This window comes from Dendrobium catenatum, unplaced genomic scaffold (genome assembly GCF_001605985.2).
Source record: "Dendrobium catenatum unplaced genomic scaffold, ASM160598v2 fragScaff_scaffold_1680, whole genome shotgun sequence".
NCBI lineage: Eukaryota > Viridiplantae > Streptophyta > Magnoliopsida > Asparagales > Orchidaceae > Dendrobium > Dendrobium catenatum.
Window position 1 is genome coordinate 780345 of NW_021320142.1, and position 13055 is coordinate 793399.

Below are 13055 nucleotides of genomic sequence, written 5' to 3' on the forward strand. Positions count from 1 at the left end.
ACATTCATAGTGGCATGGTTAAAACCCAGAAAATGAGAGGTACTAAGCAACCTAGAAGCATGGATAAGGGGTTCCAGTAAGACAAGAATAGAAATATTATGAACACGACATAAATTTTTAACATAAATCCTAGAAGACGAACAACCAATGCCCATTCCACATAATAATACTAAACATAAAGAAGTATTAATGAGAAGTGTTTGAACGAGTATTTCTAGAAATGTTTCTAGGAGGTTGTAAAGAGATATGCTTTGGCTTCCGCCCTCTTTTACTATGAAATTTAATAAAACTAGTATTATTATTATCCTTGGAAAAATATCTAGTAGCAATATGCATTTCCTTAGTATCAATAAGAGTATCACTATTATAATTAGAAGTTGAAGGAGTCTTACTATCATTTGAATGATCCTTGTGTAAATTAGGATGATCATCCTCCATAATCCTACCATCATCCTCTTAATTGTCAGAAGCCTTCAGGGCCGATTCTTTAAAGCAGGTGGAAGGGAATTGACGGTGACTCATGGACACAAATTCTTCATCCTATAAAGCCATGTCATTCTTCTCACCTTCAATAACAACCAATTGATCATCAACAATAGTAACCTTCACGGATTCCTGAACAATTACAAGATTAGGAACCATAATATCACTAGCATCAAAAATATTGTGGTTAACAATGCAAGAAAGAGATTTTTCAACATTAAGGTAAAGCATGGTCTACAATATTCTCACAATCAGTAGCAGAAGCATTTAAAAGAAAAACTTCCTATTCTTGAGGCACATTAAAAGAATCATTTAAAATAATAAGTAGAGAGTCTTTCTCAGCTCCCACCAACGGATTCTCACACCAAGGGGACTTGCTAGGGTTAATATTCACTAAAGGTATCAAATTAAGTTGTGGATCATTCATTGGAACAGTAGGATTAGTTTCAGTAACTTTATTCCCATTAGATTGTTTCAATTAATTCTTATCAGAATGCAGGTGAGGATGTTTCTGAAAACATTCGTTCAAAGCATGTCCATGCATTTTATAGAAAGAGCAAAAGATAGGTAAATTTTCTAACTCAATTTTTTGGAAATAGCCTTTAATTTTGGACCCAATCCAAATTTCAATTGGATATTTCTTAGAAAGATCCAATACAACCAACACCCTAGCAACTGACGGCCTCAAAACTGAAGCAGTTGCTTGATCAGTCTATAAGGGACAGCCGAAGATAGAAGCCATACCAAAAAGAATTTGATGGTTAAAATAATGTAAATGTAAATTAGGAAATGATATCCAAATAAGAGAAATAGGAGACTCCTCCCTAACATCAAAATTTGGAGTCCATTTCAATAATCGCATTTGACACGCTTGAATATAATATGATCTTCTAGCAAAAATCTAACTATGCTCAAGGTCATTGGCCAGTTGAATAGCAACATGCCTTTGATCAAGTAAACCCACATGAAACTATCCAGAGAGCTTAAGATTAATGAAAAACTTTTGAATGACATCAAGATTAGGCCTTCTTAAGACAAATTTACCACCCAAAGTTAAAGCATAAGGAATAGCCAGTTATCCACCACCGAATCCTCAAAAAGAAGAGCCGGACAACCCTTAATTGACAATTAAACAAACTTAAATCTTGGAGACGATGACAAAGATCCAGCAAGAGCCTCTTTCAAAGAATGAGTTTCCCCTCAAAACTAGAGGAAGAAATAGGGTTCGATGACGATGGGGTCTTCATCGCCCCACTTGGAAAAAACAAAGAGAAAAACAAACTCAAAACATGATAGAGATCCAGTTAAGAAGAACAACAAAAATTAATCAAAACCACAAAAAATCCAAGCCAGGAGGGCCAGAATCGAGCGCATAGAGAGGAGCCCTAAAATCGCCTAGAAGTCGCCTCAAAGCAGGAGCTAGAGAGACATTGTGCACACTCCAAATCACATTTGAAATGTGTTGGAAGAGATTTTAGGGTTTATTTTGACTTATTTGTGATAAATATTATGACTATGTCATCAATTTTTAACTCCAATAGGGTTTTATGTCTTAGATATTATAGATACCTAAGGTGTCAAAATAGATAAAGTATTATATTCATAAACACCAACTAATCTTTTAGGATTTACCCTATTAAATGGCCACTAAAAATTATTTATATCCATTTTCTCAATTAATTTATATGCTTCCTCAAATGGATTATAAATTAAAGATCCTCTAACTATTGTATCTATAATCAACCTAAGTGATCCTATTAATCCATTATAAAAAGTCTGAATAACTAACCAATCTAGTAAAGCATGGTTAGGGAATTTCCTAAACATTTCCTTAAATCTCTCTCAACTTTCATAAATTGATTCTCCTTTAAACTAGATAAAACATGTGATAACATTTCAATGTTTGGTAGTTTTTGAAGGTGGGAAATACTTAGTTAAGAATATGTGTGTCAACACATTCCAAGTGGTTATAGAGCTTGCGGGAAAAAAAATTAGCCACATCATAGCTTTGTCCCTTACAAAAATGGAAAAAATCAAAGTCTAAGAGCATTATCATTGACCCCATTAAACTTGAATGTTTTATAAATTTTGAAGAAGCAAGCTAAGTTTAAATTTCTATCTTAAATAAGAGTTTTCCAAAACTACAAATTTTGAACCATCTAAATTATGGTAGGTTCCAATTCAAAGTTATTAGCCTAGATTGTAAGTCTATTGATACTCTGATAGATTTCCTTTACTGTAGGATTAATATACTCTCTATAGAATCTAGGATGGACCTGATCTTGTACTAGTTTAGATATCTCTAATTTATTTAAAAAAATTTAAATTTTTTAAGGGTGGTTTTTATCTCAAAATCAAACAACAAAGGATCCTTACTAGATCTACTATACATAACACAATAATTTACTAAAAGATAAAGAACAAAGATAAAGCAAATAAAAAAAATTCTAAATTTTTAACCATAACTATAAAATAAAGATACAGTATATCAGTCGGCATAAATATGCACTTGTTTAAAAAAAAAAAATAAAAAATAAAAAAAAAATATGCACTTGTTTTAATAATATAATTTGAAAATATAATATGTACATTACTCCCCTAGCAATGATGCCAAAATCTTAATTGTGGGGATAAACATGAGCTTGGTGGCTGTAATGTGTCTTTCAATTATTACACTAGTTAATAGTGTATGAATGAATACGGATATGCTTATGTTTTTTATGATATTATGATTTCCCATTACATATACAAGTATATGTGGTTATCTAGTAATAAAGTTATTAAGTGAGTGTCAATCCCACGAGGAGGGGTTCTACTAGATTATAATCAAACTAGTATTATTTACTACAAATACATAATTTATCCTACTAAATAAGAATGAAGTGTTTTGAGCTGCTACCACTTATAGAAAATGCAAATGGATGAGGTTATACCAATATATAAAATATTTTTTGGACTAATGATTGTAAATAATTATGTTTTCCTAATGAGACTTCTAATCATTGATGTGGATCAGAGCATAAGCATCTATAAATCTCTATCAAGCTTGTAAGGGTGAAAAGGAAGATTCAAAACTTTTTTACAATTCTAATATCTCCAAAGAACCTAGAAGGTTAAACAACTTATGTTATGGTATGACAATATTCCATTCCAATATTCATATTTGTTCCAATATTCCTTCATCAAGGTAATGTATCACCATAAATATTAACTACATACAAGACCATTGTATACGTTAAATGAAGAATGATAGATACTATTGTAATTATATATATATATATATATATATATATATATATATAAAAAATATATATATATATATATATATATATATATATTTAGCTTTAAAAATTATAGAAAAATATTTATAAATTGGCTTATTTTATTTAGAAAATACTGATGAAATCAGTTTATAAAATAGACACCTAACGATCTCAAAATCTCCACTTGTACCGATATGTGTTAATTTCTTAATGATTTGTACTAGTACAAAAAAATTATAGAAAAATTATTATAATTAAAATACAATAATATATATCTTATGGAGAAATTTTTTTTCAAATTTGATTTATAATGACTCCTAAAAATTTTATTTATTTGGATCAAAATACAGGCTATTACATCCCGTGACAATTTTGTTAGAATTTTTTAGTCACGTGATATAGACATTATTTTTTGATAGATGCATCATTCCATAGATTGATATATGCAATGGGAATTAAGGAAGTATTAGGGAAGCTCCAAACAAGGCTCAAAGTTTGATTATCTATACAATTAGACAAATTAAACATCATATTATTGATGATAATCTCAATACTAATATTGATTTATGAGAGAGAACATGTATATTCATAATGCTTGATATGTGATGGATTTTTATGTAAATAATTGCTAATTGTAGCTCAAAATTAGGGCATCAAACATGATTAGTATCATATACTGAAAATATATATCTAATAAAAATGTGAACACTTGGGAGATTTTTGATAAATTAAATAGAGTAGTTATGCTACTCTATTGGTGAATCAAAAGTGGTTGTCCAAAAGAAATCAAAAGCTTTAAAAACAAAAGAAAGATGCAATGCAATATAGACGTACGTAGTTAACGTGGAGTGAGAGATCATAATTACGTTACTTATCAGTCTATTTATCCACCACCTTCATAATAACATTTTAATTTTACTCTTATCGTTATTATAAGAATATTATAACTTTTTAAATTTTAATATGACTCCATAATATTTTCACATATTTGTCACATAATGTTGTAATATGTGTCATTATGATATGTTATAGCTATCAATCTACACCTAGTGATATATATTTTATAATCTATTGTGATTTCACTCATATAACAACTTTATATTATACTATTTTAAAATTTATTGGAATGCACTATGTTAATTTATTTTTAAACTTATTTCTTTCTTTATTTATTTTTTTACTAATTTTGTTTTTTTAATTGCTTTATTATTTATATTTTTTATACATTTACTATATTAACCTTTTATCATTTTTTAAGTGGTTTAACCAAAGCTCAACATTTTATTTCTATTTAAAAATTTTGAGGTTTATTAATTTTATTAAATTATTCTTTTTATTTAGAATAAATGCAATTTAATTTGTAATTTTTAGGATATTTCTTACTTTTTTTTATTTATTTAAAATCAGCCCAAATAAATCAATTATTAAAATTATGGAAATTAAACTTATTTTTATTTTAGAATCAAATCAACTCTAATAAAAACGTATTCATCCCCAGTGATAACGAGTCTTTTAAAATTAAAATTACAAGAGTTTAAAGTCATTTTATAATTTATTTTTTATTTTTAATTATTTTAATGTTTTATTGAATTTTCTTTCATTTTTCATTTTATTTTTTATAAGTTTTATGATGGGGCTTTTATTTTTTAAAAAGTTTTATTGCTTTAAAGTTTAATTCAGTTTACTTTTTATTAGAAAATTATTTTGAATTTTCTTAAAAGTAAGTTTTTTTTGTTAAAACACACAGATGAGTCTACACGTCAATATAGAAAGGCAGAATACAAATCCTTAAGCAAGATCAATGACTCACTATGCTACAAAGTGATACAATAAAAAAATAAATAAATTTGAGAGTCTTTAATCCTAACTAAGTATATGAATAAGAAAAAAAACTAATGAAAATTTTATGAGAGGAAAAAGCCACCCCAAAAAATGTATATTAACCATAAGAAATTCAGCCTAAATCTCCTACTAAAAAACAAAATACTAGAATGATATATATCAAAATTAATACAGTACCTCTATATAGCATATTCTTGAGAACCACCAAAAACCTTAAAACAAGCTTGAGGATCAGAGCATATACAATAACAATTCAAAAACAAAAAAAGATAAACTTGTGTAGTCTAGTTGGAAACCTGTTAAACAAACCATCAGCATAGATCATAATGAAAACGAAAGCACATCCGTATAATTATAAAAACAATAGTTGAGAGGATGAAAATAAACAACCAATACAAGAAAGGCCAAGCAAAATAGCAAACCAATAAAACTCCTACATACTCAACAAAACCTTATCAGCCAAAAACAAACCCAATAGAGCCCGCCCCTCTCGATAGACCAAAAGATCCCCATCCATCAAACATAACCCCTCCAACACCCATATAAATATAATATAACATATGGAAGCCTATTTTTATCCAACCTAATAAGGCCTTTTAATAAGTTAGGAAAATTATTGTAAGTAAGATCCATAATTAGCTAACTAGTCCAAACAAGTGTTTCCCTCCCTAATGATATGAGACATATGGAAATTAAAAAGAACCAAAAGCCACTTAATATCACATATAAAATAGAATCAATCAAGGCTACAAATATTATTATCAAAATCCTTCAAACAATCAAGGTTATTAGTAGCATCTACCTCAATCCAAATGTAAGTTATCCCAAGGGAAGACATAGCTTAAGACCATATAACAATAAAAAATAGCTCAAAAAAAAAAAGTACAGCATAAATAACTAACATAAGACATAATATTGCTACCAAAATGAATCCATGATAATACCACCACAACCACGACCAAAACTTTTAACAAATGCATCTACATTAAGTTTAAAAATATGTGGTTTGGCCTTAATCCAATAAACCAACTTGGGCTCTTCAATAACATTATTAACATGTAGAATAATACAAAATTTTTTAGCCATAAAAGAACAACCCCTAAATATTTTAATGCCCAAAAGATTAAAAGAAAAGAGCTTCAGCACTTTATTTTTGATTTTACTAATAATGTACCAATGGTTCATGCTAATATTATTAAAATAATAATCATTTCTAGGAAGCCATAAAAACCACATAACAAGAGTGGATTTTGCATTCTAAATGCGACCTTTAGAATTGATAAACCAATTGTTCAGCATATTAGGGATACTAATATTACAACATAAATGATTAGATCTAAACATATCATCAAAATAAATCCATAATTTTTCTATAATAGGGCTTGAAATAAACACATGATGCATATTCCCTACGTGGGAGTAACATTGAGATCTTGAGGGTAAAATAAAACATATAGACATTAAAATATCATTAGTGGGGACATATCTGTGCATAACTCTCCAAATGAAGACCGCAATTGATGTGGTAATACATTTATGATTGATCATGGAGAAGACCAAAGAAATAGTGTTTTTAATTTTAAGAAAATCCCAAGCCTCATGAAGAGTAAAAATACAAGTGTTGGAATCTTAAATAATAAACAATCATCAAAATTGACATTATGAGGGATATTCAAAATATAAATAACTACAAACTTAAGGATCACCTCTACTAATTTATTATAATCCCAATTATTGTCAGAAATAAAATAACTCATTTTAGTAGTTGAAGTTGAATTCATGAAGAGTAAGGAATTTATAGAAGATGAAACTAACCAATGATCTTGCAAAACAAAAAATTACTTCGTCCCTAACCTCGTGGGATTAGTTTCTTTGCTTCCCATTTCATGTTAAATAATGTCTTCCAAACCTTAGAATCACATTTTTTATAAATGCACATAGTACGAAGTTTTCTATTACAATACTTAGAAGTCATAAACTTAGCCCATATGCTTTGTTTGGCACAAAAATGAAACCATAGTTTAATAGGAAAATTATGAGATTAATCAATCATACGTTTACATCCCAAACCATTTTCCTCAATCACCTCACAATAATTACTCCAGGAAGACCAAAGTAGTTAGGAATGATTGGGGGAATCCCCTCCAAAAACTGATTGAAAACTCTCTTCAACCAGTTACAAATCACAAGAGTAGGTTGAATTATTTAGAGAATGTAGATAGGTAAAGAGCACAGGACACTCTTGACAAGAGTTAGTCTCCAGCCAAAACTTAACAAATTAATATAAAAAGGTCCCAGGAAATTTTGAATTGACGATATAAGATCATCAAAAAGAAAAAACATCTTCTTGCCTTTGTTTATAAGAGCCACCAAATATTTTAAAGGCAAGTAAGTTTTCATAAAACAAGTAATACCTTTAATATTATTAATATGATCCTAAGGTACATTTTTGGAAGTAATAAAACAACTCTTACTGTTATTAAGAAAAAGACCAATAGTATTCTCAAATTTTTATAAAAATCTCATTAGAATATTAATCATATTCAAATAACCATTTTTAAATATAATAATATCATCAATAAAGATTAAATGGAAAATAGGAATACCACCCAAAGTCATATAGGACAAATTTGGGTGATTATCATAGGTTTTATAATTCCTCTAGAAAGATTTTCAGTTATTTATATTTAATAATGCTGGAGAAATGGGATCACCTTAACTTAATCCTTGAGAGGACTTGAAGAAGCCATTTCTTTTACCATCAACAATCATAAAAAAAATATCAATCTTCAAATTAAAATAAAATAACTATAAAATGTTATAGAGAAAACTCTAGTTAGTGTTATCATATGCTTTAACAACATCAAATTTAAGGATAATGTTCCCCCCTCGCCATGTTACCAAGATCATGAAGAAACTTCTGAGCAAGCAAAATGTTATCATAGTTGGTTCTCCACTTAAAAAAATTGGTTTGATATAGAGAGATAAGGCTAGGAAGGAAAGGAGCTAAGCGACCCATTAAAATTTTAGGAATAAGTTTGCTAAAAAAAGGAACAAAGATGAATGGGCTGGAAGTCATCCCAACAATAGGTAACATTCTTCTTAGGGATAAGAACAATGGGAGTGGAAGAAAAAAATGGGGATAGGGATACTAGTAAAGAAGTCCAAAACAGCCTCATACAAATCAACATTAATAATATTCCAAACTTTTTGAAAAAAAAAATTGCTTTCAACAAATCATAGCAAGCCATAGAATATGGAGTCATGGAATTAATAATGTCAAAAAACCCCTTACAAGTAGGGGGCTGAATAAGGTAGTATTGTCCTCATTTCAAATAACAATAGAGATAATATAGGGAAGCTCAATAGGGTTAGGGTTGAAATTATAGTTAAGTAAATTCTTAAAATGCTTCTCACCAAAATTGGCAACGTCCTCCGCATCCTCTAAAATAGTACCATTAGGAAAAGAGATCTTATAAATATAATTCTTAGCCCTTTTATTATTCACTAGGGCATGAAAGTACTTAGTGTTATGATCACCCTCAATAAGATGCTTAGAACCTTTTTTCTTTCCAAAAAACCTATTCAAGTGCTTGAAATTTAAATAGGGAGGTTTTAGCATCGTTAAGGAGCTTAAAGTTCTCATCAGTGTGGTCATTTTGAAAATTAATTTCCCTAAGATTTACCATATATTCAGCAACCAATATATTATATAAAACATATTTAAAAATATTTCTGTTCAACCAATTTATTTTGAAATTCAACCTTTTAAGTTTCAACCAAAGTTTATTCATACCTTGTAAAGAATTATCAGGATGCAAAGGGGCTTGCCAATTTTCATGAACCATAGTTAAACAAAACTATCTAAAAGCCACATATTTTGAAATTTGAAATTAAAAGGGCAGTCTCTATGAACACACTTTATACCAATAAGAAGGGCAGAGTGATTGGAAATAGTTCTACTAAGGTGCTCAACATGAGTACCAGTATAGAAATTGATTTACTGAGTATTAAAAAGCACACAATCCAAATGTTACCAGAAATTACTATGATTCCAAGTGAAAATGTTACTAAAGAAACCAATATCAACTAAATTATAATCCAAAATCATATTGTTAAAATCTTCCATATACTTGTAAATAGATTGAGCACGATCAAGTTTTTAAGAAGGAGGAGCTATAATGTTAAAATCCCCACCAACAAGCTGAGGTAAAGAAGCCACGGTTCAAATGTTAAAGAGCTAGTCTCAATGAAACCATCAGGAAAATTTAGAAAAGGCCACATAAAAGAAGGAAGCACAACATTTAAACTCATAAAACTCGACATGGAAATGAATAACTTGGTTAAAACCACCAATAACATCAATAACCATAAGATCTTTCCAAACCACCCAAATCTTATTAGAACTATTAGCAACAACATGATTAAAACCCAAAAAAGCCACTAGTGGAAGGTAACTTAACAGCAGGAATTAACGACTCAAGCAAAACGAAAATAGTGATATTATGAATTCTATAAAGATTTTTAACACTAATCCTAGAAGTGGGGCAGCTGATAACTCTAACATTCCTTATAAGGAACTTAAAATTATAAAAAAATATATAATAAAAATAATTTGAGATCTAGTGCTACCAGGAGATTGCAAAATAAAAATTGTATTTCTCTTAGACTTTATACCGTGAACTTTGCTAAACTCGTGAGTATTATCCTCCATATTATCATCATAATTTTTTTTTCCTACAGACACAATTTTCTTAGAAGTTGTGGAATTAACAACATTAAATGAAGAATAATCCAAGGAATCTTTAGAGCCAATATCATAATTAGATACCCAAATAAATTCCCTTTCTTCCACGTTATCATGCACATTAAAATTTTGGGCCACTAGGGTAATGATTAGAAGCATCACCACTATCAGAACTAAGGAATTTAAATTCTACAATATTTTTATTAAAACCACAAGGCATTTGATATAAGGCTATGTCATTATTGTGATTTGAAATTATCACACAAATTTGATCATCTAAAGATGAAGCAGCAATGATGATGGGGCATTGATTTTTCATAGTAGATGTTACCTCCATTCCCTTAATAGTTACAAGTTATAAAGCATCCATAGGATTCTTAATTAAAATAGCACTTGGAATAATAGAACCATAATTAAAAATATTTTTAGGAGTAGTGTCGATCTATTGAGGTTCCTTTATGAGACAATTAGGTACCTGTGTATCACATATCTCATTAGTATTGATAGATGAAGAATTGACCAAATTATCAATTTCTTTAGAATCTCTTTAAGGATCCTTTAATTTATGAAGATGCGTATGCAAGCTAAAACATTCAGAAATACAAAGATCGTGCATTTTACAATGGTTACAAAAGGTAGGAAAGTTTTCTAGAATTAGCCAAATACTATTAAGGTATTTTTAAGTGACATCTAATTCAACTAGCTCATGAGAAATAGACAAACGAGAAATAGAATTTATAGAAACTACCAAAGGCCAGAAAGGCCCCAAGCCATACAGACCCACTAAAGCAACAGGAGAAAATTGAAATAGAAGCAATGAAAAATAATAGAGAGTGAAACTGAAAGGATGCCCTAGAATCACCAGAGGAGACTCCAGGGAGAGAATGATAGAATGAAAATTCTTTTTTTTTATATAAAATGAAAATTCATAGCACATAAATTTAAAATATTTATTATACATAATATTTCATTTAATTTTAAAGCAATACTTAATCACCCTTCCATACCATGAAAGTAAACTATATAGCATTCAAAGATAAATTTTTTGAATCAAATGCTCAAGGTTGATATCAACTATTAACTAAATTCACGTAGACAACATCAATAACACATCAATGTGAATACCCCTCAAATGTTGCTTGGATACATATAGACCCTTACTTTATGACCCATGGATCGAGGAGGTAAGTTGGTATTACACTTAGCCCTAACGATGCCACTATTTTCATGAGAGCGGGTAACTTTCCCTAAAATACAATGATAATGTGTGACCTTCTTCTTCATATTAGATTTGTAGTTATACACCATCCTCTTACCAGTATACCATCCCATATCTTCTTTGGTACTCATGCCCTGGATTTACACAAGCAACATATTATATTAAAGTATCAAGCCGTAAACATATAATCTAACATGCTCGTCATGCCTGCCCTTCACCATGTTTGTTGGGAACCTCATTCAATGGAACAATAGTACAAAGAATCTAATTGAATGAAATTTCTTTTATTTTTGGAAACCCACAGAGGGGCTTACACATTAATATAAAAAAGGGTTACAAGGTCTTTAAAGGGAACCTTCAGATTGTGAATACTAGATTTAGCTACAATAAAAGGCAAAAGATAACTTATAAGCCTATTATTCCCTATACTAAGATTTATAAAATCAACTAATAACTTTCTAGGGCGACGAGAAGCCTACCACCAAAAAAGGAAGATAACTATATAGAATTCTAATACAATCTTCCTGCAAAAAATAACCAGCTTGCTCACAAGATCTATAATCCCTTGATCCTATAAGCAAAAAAGAATGCAAAACCAAACCTTACACAGCAAGATGTAGAGATAACAAAGAAATTCATATAGATTTAAGAATTGAAAATAATAAAAAAAATATAAAATATAGATGAAGAAATCCCATTTAATAATCATGAAATATTTCCAGTTAAAAGCATTTAGGAGGCTCATAGTACATATCATGTAACCAGATAACACAGAGCACTTAAAAGTCATGTAAGCGTTAGAAAAAAGAGACAAAACCAACTCCAATTCCAACTTTAAACTAAAATATAGGCAAGTATAGGAAATAGACATAACCTGATCCATACAATCTATAACCTTAAAATAAGAGAGTTCTATCAGCAATAAATATAAATATGAAACCATCAATACCAAATAATGAAACACCCCAAAAGAGATGTGATTTTGGGGCATGTCATGTCCTGGAAAAGATAACATTCATTCACATCATATCCCTTCCATCCATGCTCGTGAGTAATAAACAAGTTAGCAGTGTGGTGAATTGAGGGAAACATCCACTTAAAAAGGAAAAGAATGAGCATAATGAGAATAATATGAAATGGCCACCCAAAATTTATAAAATCAAATGTAAAAGGCAGGGCAATCTTGAAGAAAGGACAACACAATGCAACATGTAAAGTAAAGAAGGCAAATAAGTTCTATAACGGATCAGTGTTATTAGCCCGCACATACAAGGAGGAAGCAAAGCTAAAGGACCAACAAAAAGGATCTACCACATAAGGAATAATGAAACTAATAAAAAATAACTATACATTAAAAAATTAAATAAAACCAAAAGAAATGGATAACACACTAAGAGCAAAGACCATCACAAAAAATAGATAGTCAAAGGCAGAACCTAATTGATTCTAACATAAGGTAGACCCACACGATCAAGCCTAGTTGAACCCACAAGTTAGTTAG

The 13055-nt window shown here is 29.6% G+C and overlaps 1 protein-coding gene across 1 annotated transcript; it reads right to left on the reverse strand.

Annotated features, from left to right (window-relative positions):
- Positions 1–11463: 11463 nt before the first annotated feature.
- Positions 11464–11775, reverse strand: LOC110093114 (60S ribosomal protein L35a-3-like). The gene is given in 1 exon segment (XM_020817903.1): positions 11464–11775. A coding segment is annotated over 1 exon segment (312 nt).
- Between the last annotated feature and the right edge of the window lie 1280 nt (positions 11776–13055).